At 41.9% G+C, this 14,480-nt stretch overlaps 1 protein-coding gene across 1 annotated transcript in view; it reads left to right on the top strand.

Annotated features, from left to right (window-relative positions):
- STUM (stum, mechanosensory transduction mediator homolog) overlaps positions 1–14,480 on the top strand; it is a 107,868-nt gene that overhangs the window by 82,262 nt on the left and 11,126 nt on the right. The window contains exon 2 of the mRNA XM_020982138.2: positions 69–248. Coding sequence (XP_020837797.1) covers positions 69–248 — 180 coding nt within the window. The remainder of the gene's footprint in view (positions 1–68; positions 249–14,480) is intronic.

Here is a 14,480-nt window from a genome sequence, read left to right as displayed (position 1 = left end):
GCAAAATCACGTAAATTGAGAACTATCTGTACTATAAATGGAGTACTCATAGTTTCTTTTTCTCCCAGGTACCTTTGTCTCTGCCTTCACTGTGCTATGTGGAGCCCGGACTGACCTCCCTGACAGGCACATGTGCTGTGTCTTCTGGTTGAATATTGCCGCAGCACTCATTCAGATCCTGACAGCCATTGTGATGGTGGGCTGGATCATGAGTATATTCTGGGGAATGGATATGGTCATTCTAGCCAGTAAGTATCTTACAAACAGCCACATCTCTTCACTTCTCTCTCAAATCTCCTGGCATAAGGGTCCAGCCAAGAAGACACAGGGGGGAGACAAGGGACAGATAGAGGTGTGGAGAATTTGGCCAAAATAGTTTTGAAATCATGGACCAGCTCATAATTGCCATGGGGCTTTGATGTTCTTTTTAGGGAATTATTTGCCCTACCCCAATGCAGTGCTCGTGTAAGATTAGGACACTATGCCGGGCTTTCCAGGAAACACTTTATTATTGATGGATTTCTCCCCATTTTCTCTGAGGCTAGAATAGAACAGATGTCAGCCAGTGTTTCCATTTATTACCAATCTTCGCTTCTTACCCATTACAGAATGTCTTTTTTTTCTCCCCTTGGTAAAAATGATCACCATGCTAGCATCAATACATACATAAAGATGCTGTAATGGAAAAATATGATAAGTTGGTTTCAGATAATTCCTCCCCTGAGGACATCTGAGTTGATGGGAAAAATCAGGTCTCATCTAGGATGTATGGGTACTGCTGTCAACCTTAGTCAGTGGGAGTGAGAAGAGGTGTGTTAATCACCTAGACAGCTCAAGAGATGTCAGTCCCTATGTCTTGCCTTACACAAATGAGCTGGGAGCTTGGAGAGGAAGTAGTCGGGGTTGGTTGGCAGGAAAAGAATGCTGGAAAGAAGGCCATCATGTATGTAGCGGGTCACAAAAAGGATGATCACACAGGTGCACTGACTGAATGTTTGGGGAGAAACAATATGGCAACCACAGTCTCTGTATGTCATGCCTGCATAAGAGCCAGGGCCTAGATTCTAGCTTAAAACAAAAAGGTGAGGAAACATGAACTTACCTAAAGAAACAGAGCCAACCGCAAATACCAGCTAAGTGAACATGATTAATACTGAAGATGAAAGAAAAGCTCAACACAGTAGGGAAAGCACAGGGCACACACTTGAGCCAGGAAAATCTAGACAATGTAGAGGGTAGACTCATGGGAACTCAGAGTTGGAAGGTCAGAGGTCATTCACTCCAACCCATGCCCATGGAGGAATATTCTTATAATCCAAACTTTGAAGACCTTTAGTGACTAGGAACTCACTACCTCTAAAAGTAGCCTCTCTGCATTTTAACTTCTACTTCCTTATACGGTTTATTCATTGCTCTTGGTCCTGCTCTTTAGACAAAGGTGTGTTGGAAAATGTTTAACAACTGACTTCCCAAAGCAGAACACACTTTAAAGTTTATTATCATCATTAAGTTTAATTACTGATGCTAAGTTTATTATGCATTATTATCACTTTCTTAGGTCTAGATAATCAACAATAAATCAAGTCCCAGTTTGTAGCATTTTCCAAGGTATAAATGCTCACATTGAAAATTTAACAAACAGTAGATGGTATGAGTTGATTTCAGCATATGCCTGCCTTCAGGGACGAGCAAAACAAGCCTTTTGCTTTTCCCATATAATGGCCTTTCAAATGCCTGAAGACCTATCACATGCTCCTTAGGCCTTCTGTTTTGAAGGCCAAACATTGAATTTCCTTCAATTGAACCTTATGGTGGTATGGTCTCCAGTCCTCTCTTCATCCTGGTCACCCTTCCTTTGGACCCACTCCAAGTTGTCAGTGTTCTTCCTGTTATTCCAGACCCCAGAATTAAACATAATACTCCAGTTGTGCCCTGACCAGGATGGAATACAGAAATACAATCACCTGCTTCATTCTGGACACTGTGGCTCTCTCAACGCAGCCCAAGATTACATCCATTTTTTGGATGCCACATTACATTGTTGAGTCACTTGAGCTTGTAGTATATTAAGATCTCAAGATCTTTTTTAATAGGCACCTTCTAGCCACATCTTCCCCCATCCTGTACTTGTGTAATTTATTTTCTAACCCAAATGTAGGATTTTAACTTTATCTATATTAAATGGAGATAAATAGAATAGGCTTTCCAAATGTCAGGAACTGGAGAGACTTCCAGCAAAGTTCAAAGGAGGAGCAAGAGCCTGTATCCAAAGGCTTCTTTTAACATTTAAAATTCTAGTTTCAAAATTTGTTCAGTTTCTGAATCTCTTTAATGGGGACAACTACTTTTCTCCTACTTGCTTCCATTAAAACACACACATACACATTTCATCAGGATGAATAGAAAGACTGACAAGTCTCAGAGAGGGGAATTGCTTTTGATGTGATACCAATAAAATGATGTCTGTTTTTTTTTAATTAATAATGTAAATAAGTGGTTAATTCAGGCCAGAAACAGAAGCATGGACATGGTCATGTTCTAAACCTTAGTGCTAAAAGATAATATTTGACAGGTGATCAGGAGGACTTTTCATTAAAAATCTCCTGTTAAGATCTACGGAACACTTATCAGAGAGCCCAGTGGATTATATATTCACTTTTTCACTATCATTATTATTATTATGACTCGTTTTCTGTGACAGCCTCAGTTTTGCTATCACTTTGTAGGTTCGAGTTTGCAAAACCAACATTCAGCATAGTTTCTCTCCTCCTGGGTACTTTGTATGTAATTAGGTTATTATATCACCAGGTGAATTATGGGTTTTTTATGATGACTTAATTGTCTGAACAGCTAGGATTTTTATTGTCATGCTTAACTGAGAGAAGGAAATTAGATGCTTTTCCACTGAATTATGGTTTTGAGTATGGGGGATTGTTTGTTTTTGTTTTTGTATAAATATAACTCTTGAAAACAGCTAAATATAAATATTAATCAATAGTGCTTGTCATTAATGTTTTAAATGGGCATTTTTTAAAAAAAGAAATGAGATATAATTAGGTACTTTTCCGATTAATTCTTAACTATTTTCAATTACCACCTCAATCTGGCTTCAATAAACACTTAAAAAAAACTGGTCAAAATCTTTTGTTTAATCAATGAACCAGTCAACAAACATTTATTAATGTCTTTTATGTGCCAGGCATTATGCTGAGTGAAAAGTCCTTTCTGAGTGTATTCAGTTGCTCTGGTATCTTAATAGGGTGATGCTATGATAAAATCCTTGTCTATTTTCTGCCATGAAAGAATCTTTTGACTGTCACTGGCTCCTTAGTAGTCAGTATTCTCATTACTTAAATGTCCAAATGTTCTTTATTTCCTGTTATAAAGAAGAAACTGACAGGGTCAGATTTCTGGTCCCCTGCCCTTACTTTTTCTTTTCTTTTTCTGGTGCTCTGTCCAAACAGCTACCAAAAAAGAGGGGAAATAAAACCTCAAAGCACTTATTTGCCAGCATGAAATCCTATAGTTGTCTCTTTTTTCCAACCAGAAGGCAGTAAATTCCCTGTCCTTTAAACTTAGCTTTTTGCCCTTTGAAGCTAGAGCATTGTTATATATAATTGGCAACAAATGGGCCCATAGCAACCATCATATAAACAAGATTAGTTATAAACTTGGTTTGGAAAGAAAAATGCTTTCTGAAATTCAGAAAACCAAGCTTATCATATTTGCTTTAATTGGTATGGAATTTTCTTTTCATTCAAATGGATCTTGACTCATTTATAACTCAAAGTCTTAGGGAGGTACTTAAGTCTCAGAGAGTAATGGAGTAATTGCCTGTGGTCAGTATTAGAGGAAGAATTCATATCTTTGCTTTCTTGAATCTAAATGCAACACTGTATTCAGTATATTCAAGCTGCCTCTCATTAGTCAGTCAATAAACATTTATTAAGCACTTACTCTGTGCCAAAGGCAGCTAGGTGGTGCAGTGGATAGAGCTCCAGGTCTAGAGTCAGGAAGACTCATCTTCCTGAATTCAAATCCAGCCTCAGACACTTACTAGTTGTGTGACCTTGGGCAAGTCACTTAACTGTTTGCCTCAGTTTCCTCATCTGTAAAAAAATGAGCTGGAGAAGGAAATGGCAAACCACTCCAGTATCTCTGCCAAGAAAACCCCAACTGGGGTCATGGAAAGTCTGACATGACTGAAAAATGACTCAGCAGCTCTGTGCCCAGCACTGTACTAAGTACTGAGAATATGAAGAAAGGCAAAAGACAGTCCCTACCCTCGAGGAGCTCATAATCTAATGAGAGAAGACAACATGCAAGTAACTATGTGCAAACAAGCTATATACAGGAAAAACTGGAAATTATCAACAGCGCTAGCACCAAGGAGTATCAGCCACAACATAACTGTAAATATAACATAACAAGGGTTGAGACAGAATTATAAGATGTTTTGCCATCCAGTCCTATGTTGAGAGACACTCGTCACTACCTTCCACATGTTAAAGGTTAGTTAACTTTTCTCAGATTTCCTGGATTCATCATTCCTCATAGTATCATTGGTATCCCACATAGAAATGGTATTGTGATCAGTTCTGATCACCGCACCACATTTTAGGAAGTCCATGACACTCTCTTTGCAGCAACCCAGTGAAGTAAGTAGTGCAAAATTTATTAGACCCATTTTATAGAGGAGAAAACTGAGGCTCAGAAAAGATGCCCAAGGTTACAGTGAGCTAGTTAGTAAAGTAACTTTCCTTGACAAGCTGGATGAGGGTGACCAGGATGGCAAGGACACTGAAAACTTTGCCATAGGAGAATTGGTTTAATGATGTGAGGATGATGGGGGCCCATGTAGCATATGACTATTGTCTTCAATTGCTTCAAGGGCTGCCATGTCTAAAATGGATTCAATTTCTTTTTCTCAGTCCCAGAAAGACAAACTCTATGTTATTCCACTTCTCAGAAGCCTATACTGATTTCTAATAATCTCGCAAGTCAAAACTTCGTTCCCAAATATGAATTTTATTTTTTCAACATAAAAAACGAGTCTCCAGCATCTGTTGTAGCTTTTGTAACTGACTAGGTTACACTGCAATCTGGGCTTCCCCTCCACCACCACCACTCTAACAAGCATTTATTAACTTTAATAAATAATTAATAATTAATAAGTTTAATTTATTAACATTTATTAATTAGTTTATTAACTACTTCGTGCAGATTGCTATGCCAGACTCTAAGGGGAGGCACAAAACTGAGGTGAGACCTAGACTCTGTCCTCTGGGATCTCCTCATTTAGTAGAGGGATGAGTGACAACAGAGATAGCTAAAAGACAAACTATTAAATGCTAAGTGCATTAGATATGGGCAATGAAGTGTGTGCCCATGATACACATACCCAGAAATGAGCATTAGGTAGGCATAACAAAGGGCTGTGTGCCATCCAAGGGAGAAGGTGGTTACTGATCAGTAGGGTCAGGAAAGCCTTTGTAGAGTAGAGGTATTTGAGGTTGGGTAGGCCTTTAAAGGATGGGTAGGCTTTCATCATGTGAAAAGCAGAGAGAAGGCATACCAGATATGGGGGAAAGCCAGGAGGCCTACAGAAATCGTATACAGTCAAGGGTCTAAGAACAGCCCCTTTGGACTAGAGCAGAGAGGTTGTGGATGGGTATAAGAAGAGAGAAGCCTAGAAAGAGAGGGTGGTTCCAGATTGTGGGGAGCCCTGAATGCCAGGCAGTGGTGGTCAGACCACTCTAGAGGTCAGAGGGAGCCACTGGAGATTTCTGAGCAGAAGAGAAGCAATAAGACCAGATCCAACCTTCTTCTGGGAGCCTTTCCTAATACCTCTTAATTGTAGAGACTTCTTTCTGTTATTCCTATTCATCCCACACCTAGCTTATTTGTATATAGTTGTTTGCATGCTATTTTTCCCTGTTGCATTATGAGCTCCTTAAAGGCAGGGCCTGTCCTTTGCCTTTTTTTTTTTATCCCCAGCACTTAGCAGCGTGTCTGCCACATAGTAGGTGCTTAATGAATGTTTATTGGCTGACTCACTAGTCTATGCATAAGAATGGTTATTCTAGCAGCAATATGAAGGATGGATTGGAACAGGGAAAGTGGAGGCAAGAAAACCAATTTGGAGGCTGTCACAGAAGTACAGGTGCACAGTAAGTAAAGAGGATCCATATTAGGGTGGTAGCAATGGGAAATAGAGTAGAGGGGACAGATTGAGAGATGTTGCCAAGGTGGAATCATCAGACTTGGCAGCCAGTTAGATGTATGTGGGGAAAGCAAAGAGTCCAAGATAACCCAGAGCTTATGAACATTCGAGCCAGGGTGAGTGATGGTGCTACAGACAGAAATAGCTCAAAACAAGCATTTTTGGAATGCTGTGCCCAGTTCATGGCCCTGCTATTAGTTTGCACAGACAGTACCCTGGCAGGAATAGTCTCCCTCTTTGTTGCTCCATCCTCCAACTTTGGGAAATCTTCTCACACCCGCCTCCTTCAGCTTCAATCATTCAGATCAGCATGGGCTGATTCTCACTGCTGCCATTAAGCGTGCGTCCCACTCATGAGACTGTAAATTCTACTGGGGCAGTGTCCATATTTAGCACAGGCACTTTCTGTATATTCCAAACCCAGCTCACCATGCTGGACACTGGGCTTCATTACAGTCCAGCAAATAGTCATGGAAGGCTAAGGAATCATGAGTGTGAGATTAGAGCCGGTGGAGCCAAGGCAATGCTGGGAGCAAAGGTCAGACGGAAGTCTGGGGAAGAAAATGGACCTGGAATTACTTGGCAGCTCACAGCCAAGGTGGAGCCAGGGCTTAAAGGCCCGGTGAGCAGTCTCCTCCCCTCCCTCCCAGCTGCTTCCACAGTCAGACACATGCTTTAGAAAGAATCTCATTGTGCACCACTTCTCATAGAGCTTGCTCCCAGCAGGTAATCTTGTGGGACAGAGAGATGGGGGTGGTGAAGGGTTGTACTGGAACGGACTGAGAATAAAGGAGGTAGGGACGGTGTCATGGATGGTGAAGGGGTGTCAAAGCAAATTAGCAGACAGGTTAAAAGGGATCAGGTTAAACAGAGTTTTCAAAAACTGAAGAGAGATTTAGGTGTGGAAATGATCTAATAGGCACGCTCACAGGGTCTAGGACCTTTACAGGTTCCAGAGTGAAATCAAAGAAAGAATAAGTTAGCCAGTCCTTTACAAGCCAGAAGGTGTTCCAGAAGACTCTAGGGCAAGGCAGAACTGATCAAACTACATATTATCTGGAGTTTCAGACACCACAGGACAAGGTCAGGCAACATTCCCTGACCCCCTACACCCACACCCACATACACACATACACACACACACACCCCCAATTCCCCTACTTCTGTTGAGGGTACCACCAACAAAACAAAACTCTACATTTTTATAAAATGTGATAAAAATAGTATTTTGAACAGTCCTGTTGCCAGAAATAGTTATCAAAAAGTGACACAATTGACTGTACCTGGAGCACCTTCAGCTGTCTGACTGGGCTGTTTCGACATCTCCATTTTCTCCAGGGTTGTCCCTCTCCTTACCAGCATCAACCTTTCCCTTCTAAAAAGTTATCTAGATTCACATTCTTAGAGGCACCCTCTCTCTTCTTCACTGTCCCTCACCCCATATAGCCAATTCTATGTTCACATGTTTCATATTCATCTCCTCCTCTCCATTCACATGGCCACTACTCCCATCACCTGTCTCCTGGACAATGGAAGTACCCTCCAAATCAGTCTCCCTGCCCCCAGTCTCTTCCTCCTCCATATAGCTGCCAAGGTGATGTTCTTATAACAGAGATCTTCACCACATTACTTTTCTATTCAAGGTTACCCTATTACCTCTAGGGTCAAAAGCAAATCCCTACGTTTGGCATTTAAAGCCCATGGTATCTAACTCCAGTCTGTCTTTCCAAACTCAATTCCCATTACTTCTTCTCATGTGCCTTACATTTCAGTCAAACTGGCTTATTTGCCCATACAATTCATCTCTTATCTCTGTGTCTTTGCGTGTGCTGTAATCTATGCCTTGAATATTCATCCCTAACTCTCAGAACCCCTACCTTCCTTCAAAGAAGCTCAAGAACCCCTCCCCCCATATATACAAGGCCTTTCCTGATCTCCCCAGTTATTACTGGCCTCACCCCAAAATTGCTTTGTATTTACTTTAGATTTTGTAGTGACATCTGTTGACATGTTGCTTTCTGCCCTCCCTCTCCCAGCCACCTACTGTAAGCTCAAGAAGGACAAGGATTGTTTTGTTTGTAGTCTTTGCATTCACAGTGTCTAGCTGTTTGTTGGCTGAATGAATGAATGAATGAATGAATGAAAAAAACCAGGAAAACCCAAGGATGAAGAAGGCAGGGAAGTTGAAGGTCAGGAACCCAGACAAGTAGGGAAGGCAGTAGGCAGTGGGCACCAATGGTAAGGAAAACCTTTTACCATAGTCAAGGAGTTTCATGGGCTCTCTCTCCTGGAATAGTGTATCATACTAATAACTTGCTTGGGGGCTATATGTGGTATATTTACATGGATATTCATTGTGGGTAGGAGTGGGGGACAGGCCCTGGGAATGGAGGTAGAGCTGCCTGTGAGGTTAATCTGGCAGGAGTAGAGAATTAGGTCCTGACCAGTGTTGACTGACTGGAAGCCCAGGGCCCTAATTAAACTCGCAGACCTACAGGTCTTTTGGCATTTATAATAACCACTAAAATTGGGGATGGAAAGGGAAGGCAGAGATCCAGAGGGAAGAAAAATGTTCAACTCTCAGAGAGATTCATTCTTGGACTTCAGCAGCCTTTTCAACTCCAGAACTGGATTCCTTAGGGCATGGCTTCTTGAGTTCCATTCATCCATCCTAAGGGGTCCTTGTATAAATTTCAGGGGGCCTGTAAACTTGGAGAAAATGTACTTTTACTTTTACTAACCACTGACCAAAATTCAGCATTTCCTTCAATTATGAACACAGGCAATGACATATTCTAAGAACAGGTACACCAGATTGCCAGAGTGGTCTATGACGAAAAGGTTAAGAACTCCTGCCCTGGAGAAGGTTGGGCAATTGCCCAATGACTTGAGGGTAGCCTAAAGTTTTCACTAGGAGATGGAGCAGGAAGAGGGGTGAGCATCTACCAAGCTCCTAATCCTGCTCTCCAGGACAGGAGCAGAAGGAGCATCACCCCCACATTCTTCTGTGATCTGAAACCATGAGGATTTGCCTGGTCAGCCAATGAGCATTTATTAAGAGCCTGTTACATGTCAGGCACCGTGCTAAGCACTAGGATTACAAAGGAAGGCAAAAGACAGTCTCTGCCCTCAAGCTCACAGTCTAATGGGGGAGAAAACAAAGAAACAGCTGCCTGCAAACGAGATATATAAGCAGGATAGATTAGAGTTAATCCAGAGACTGAAGACACAAAGTATTAAGGATCAGGAAAGGCTTCTTGTAGGAGCCAGGAGGAGGTGGAGAGAAGGAGAGAGACAATTCCAGGTATGAAGGACAATCAGTGGAAATGCCCACAGTTGGGAGATGAGGGATCTTGTGAATTGTTTGCAGATGACAGATTATCTTTGTTAACCACTTCCTTTCTTAGTCTCTTTCCCTCCCTCTATTCTGTTCCTTCATTTCCTGGTCAAACAGTTTCTGGCTGGGGGCTCTTATGCTGGAATTGATTAAGCAACCCATCATGGTTCCTAGAGCTCACCCTTTCCATCAAGGCATCTGGCATCAGTGCCTCTCAAAACTCCAGCAGAATCACAGAATGTTGGAGAAATATACTTGGAGAGGACATAGAGCAACTCCCTTATTTGACACATGAGTAAACTGAGGCCTCGAGAGGTGAAAGGATCAACTAAGGTCCTACAGTCAGCATAAAGGAGAGGAAAATCCAATCTCTTTTCTTTTCACTTTTCTAGATCTGACTGTGTTCACTTTAGGGGGAAGGGGGAGAAAGCTCTACTTTCTGCTATCATATACTACAACTTGTATCCCTGCAACATCAACACTTCCTAGTCACAAAGTGTTTTAAGCCCAGGATCTTGTTTAATCCTCCCTACCTTGAGCAGGGGTGCGCAGGAGCTGGCTCTACAAATGCTACATAGGAGGGAGGGCTTGATTCAATGTTTTGTTGGTTGCCTAGATTTAAGAAAGTAATGGAAAAATGTTAATAATGCAAATTAAATCTTAAAATGTATCCTGGTCTTCAGAGAGACAGTTGTTAAACATTCACCAGCCTATCCCTGCCTGTGAGGCAAGTAGCCAAATATGAAAATTCCCAAATACAAATCTTACTTTTCCAGATCAGAATAGAATGTTAGAGCTGAAAGAACCTTAATAGCATTTAGTCCAATCCTGCTCATTATACAGATGGGGAAACTGAGTCTTGGGTCTAGGAAATGACTTGCTCATAGTCATATGGCAAGTAAGTGGCCGGGCCAGGATTGGGAGACTGTCCTACTGCTCTACCTAGCCCAAGGTGCCCTTGTCACATTGCTCTCAAACTCCTCCATAGAAAGGGAAGCAGACTCGTGTCCATGTGATATAAATGGAGTAAGAATGGATGTAAAACGTTTCCATCCTGGGGTTCCTATTCAGCTACCCTCCTCAGGTAAGGCGTCACCCATCTACTTCTGTGTCCCTCCTTTGTCTAAAAAATTGGAAGTAAAGCAAGGGTGATGAACAGTAGTGAAGGGAGAGAAATAGGTAGAATTACATCTGGCTTTGAACTAGCTGGGGATAGATAGTCAGGAAGAAAAATCATAGATCTGTGCTCTTCGATCCAGTGATACTGGCTTCCTGGCTGTCCCACCTCTCTCAGCATTTTCTCTGGCCATTCCCCATGCATGGAATGTTCTCCCTTCTCTGCTCTGACTACCGACCTCTCTGGCTTCTTTTAAGCCTCAACTAAAATCTTACCTTCTACAGAAAGCCTTCCCCAACCCCAGTCTTTCAATGATTTCCTATTTATCCTGCATACAGCTTGCTTTGTATATATTTGCTTTGCACGTTGTCTGTCCTATTGGATTGTAAACTCCTTGAAGGCAGGGGCTATCTTTTGCCTCTTTTTTAATCACCAGAGCTTAGCATAGTGCCTGACACATAGTTGGTGCTTAATAAATATTTATTGATTGTTTGAGTCCTGCCATTTTGCACATATCTTATTAGGAACTTCTTGTCTCCTTGATAAATCAAGGCCAAGAGCTCCCATATTGGTAGCCATATGGGACACTCTGTGTTTATTCCAATGATGCCATTCTTATGAGAAACCTGGTTGGAACACTTCTTTGGGAATTTGCTTTCAGATCCGGTTTATCACTTGTGCACAAAAAAATCTGACCAAGTGCTTTATGGTCATTCCCCACATTTAGCCAAAAAATGATATTACTCAGGGTGATCATCTACCTCCTACACCAGTTGTGGCTACAAATGGCTTTTAGTCATTTCTAAAAATTAAATCTGCTTTCCAAGGAAGATTTGCTGCCACTGAATAGAGTCAAAAGAAACACTTTGCAACAAACTCTGAAAGCAATTTTTTAGAAAGCACTCCTCAGATATTTTGAGAATGGCAGGCTCAGTCATAATACTCTTGGGATTTGTAAGTTCTGGTGTTTTTGCACAAAAGATCAGGTTTGTTAGTTTGGGGTCACACTTCAGGCATCAAGAGATTTCCTGCTCATCTTGTGGGAGTTTCAGAAGAGGATTAAGAATTCAGTGATTTTTCGCATTAATTTTGGAGGAGGAGAAAGTGTAGATGTGTGGTTTTATCATTGAACAGATGATAGCAAACCTGGGGACAGGTTTGGAAACTCAGTCCACCAATTCAGCTCAGCAGTTCACCTGTACTTATTGTCTTAAATCCCTGGGATCCTGAGAAAATAGATTCCTTGTCCTGGGCCACCCAGCTAGTAAGAGTAAAAGGCAGGCCTCAAAACCAAGTCTTTTCACCTTTAAGACCAGCCCTTGAGCCTCTCTCATTAACAAGACAAATTTATGTTCATTAAAGCATTGGAGATTGGGGGACAGCACGGTAGTTACTAATAATTTACCAAGAACAATTCCCAGGAAATGGAAAATTAGAGAAAATGTGACATGAAGAGGAGCATTAAAATGGTGAACTTAGGAGCATTGCTATGCATATCTGCATTGTTAAATACTTAATACATAATACTAACTTTTTGAACCCCAGCACCCTGGGGGTCATACCAGAGCTGGAAGGGACCTCCAAAGTCATCTAGTTCTCTCTCATTTTACACAGGAGGAAACTGATTTCTAACTAGTAAGTAGACAAAGGTGGGATTTAAACTCATCTTCTGATTCCAAGTCAGCGTTCTTTTTACTGAGGCACTTTCCACAGAATGCCAGGTGTTGGATAAGGCCCCTGCCCAGTGAATGGTAGCACACCCTGAGCCATGTGTACATACACTCCACAGACGGCAGATCGCCTCTACTGATTATTTCACCCTCTTCAGAATCATTACAGACCATTGATAGGTCACTTTCAGCACACAGACCCAACCTGAATCCATTGAGATGTGGGCATAGGAAGGGATGATAGTAATGGAAAGAACGAGGGAAAAGACAGAGAGAGGGTGGCAAGGTCAACCCCAGCTAAGTATCTTACAGTCAGTCAGTCAATAATCATTTATTAGGAGCCGACTATGTCTGTGCCATCTTCTGCCTGAGACCTATGGCTATTCCTTAGAGGCTTGCTGAGGAATTAGAAATGATTTCCTTACAGTTCTAGCCTTTTATGCATGACCTCTATCAGTCAGAGGAAATGGAGAGGCCATCTTTCAGTAGCTTTCAGTTTAAAAAAAATTTTTTTTAAAGCACAGTACTTTGTGTTTTCAGCAAATATCCTTTAACTGGGGGGCTGATCTGTGGTAGATTGCTTAAAATGAACGCGTGACAACTAGAGCTCCTTCCTGTGCCTGTGAATTTAGCTTTTGTGAAATTGGCAACCTCATCCTATGCTCAGTTCCCCAGGCCCCCGTGTGCCTATCCCTCCTCCCTTTGGATATTTCAAATGTTCCTGTGATCATCCTTTTCAGAACGTTTTTTTCTTTCTCTGTTTTTTCCCCCTCTCTCACGCCTGCTTCACATCTTCGTACTTCCTATCCAGTTTCCCAAGGTGAGTCTAGGGTGGCCTGGCCTCACCCCTTATCTTATTGGGTCACACAGGGAAATTGATCTTCTAGACCCCCCCCAATTAATAATCAAAGGGATTTTCCCAGACCCAGACCATAGGTATCCAGTTCACAGGGTCTTTGCTTCAGGGTCATAGCCACATAAGGGAGTCTTATAGGCCTTGTCCTGTATGGGGATACCAGGCTTCCAGCTGGTTCCATTCCCCTCTCTTTCTGCCCTCAGTTACTTGGAATATTCAGGAATATCCATTCTTACTTTGATGCTTCTGGAGAAACCATTCATCCTTTTGCATCCTGAGACTGTTGGCCAGGGCAACATTGTTTTATGGAATCAGTGCATTGTGGGGCCAGTCATCATTAGCCCTGTGTCCCTTAACATTGGTGGCCTGAGCTATCAATCATCATCCTGCCACTGCCACAAAGCAACTAATTAAAACTCTAAGTACCAACATTGGTTTGCCTAGCGCCATACTTTGCCCTTAGTACAGCAGGAGATTAGCAAAGGCTTGCTTAGTGGATTCAATTGAATTGAATGCTCTGGCTGACCTAATGTTGGTTGACAATTCAGTCGGTGACATTAGTGGAAATGAGGGGTAGAGATCAGTCTCTTCCCCCTACAGTAAATAATAATGATAACAACAACAATAACTGACAATTATAGAGCTCTTACTATGTGCCAAGCACTGTGCTAAATGCATTACAGTTATTCTTATTTGAGCCTTACTACAACCCTGGGGAGATGCTATTATTATCCCCATTTTACAGATGGGGAAACTGAGGCAAGCAGAGGTTAATCCAGGGTCACACAGTTAGTAAGTAAGTCTGAGGCCAGGTTTAAGCTCAAGTCTTCCTGACTCCGGGCCTGGTGGTCTATCCATTGTACCACCTAAGCGCATTCAAGGTTGTAGGAACGTTTTTATGTAACGGAGGTCCCACTAGTATAAAATCTCCTTATATATTTCTCTATGTATGTAAGATGATCCACAGTCTGTCACCCCCTCATCTGTAAAATGGGTATAATTATCATGGTTTCCCACTTTACAACCAATCAGAAAAGTTGTGCTGGACCACTTTCCAAAAACTGGTAGCTGAATAAGTCAGACCAGACTGTTGGAGTCAGCCAGAGAAACGTGATGTGATTTTTAGTCTCTAGTTCCACCTCCTCCCCATTTCTTTCACCTGCTTGCCTATGTCTGAAATTCTGCTCTTATAGCCTTTGCCCCCTGTTAAAATGCAAGCGTTCCTGGAGAGAGGAAGTAGGTTAAACTATGCTAGTCGCTGACACCACAGTGTTTAT

The sequence above is a fragment of the Phascolarctos cinereus genome, unplaced genomic scaffold (genome assembly GCF_003287225.1).
Source record: "Phascolarctos cinereus isolate Bilbo 61053 unplaced genomic scaffold, phaCin_HiC Scaffold_5;HRSCAF=322, whole genome shotgun sequence".
Taxonomy (NCBI): Eukaryota; Metazoa; Chordata; class Mammalia; order Diprotodontia; family Phascolarctidae; genus Phascolarctos; species Phascolarctos cinereus.
This window is presented reverse-complemented; position numbering and strand designations above follow the sequence as displayed.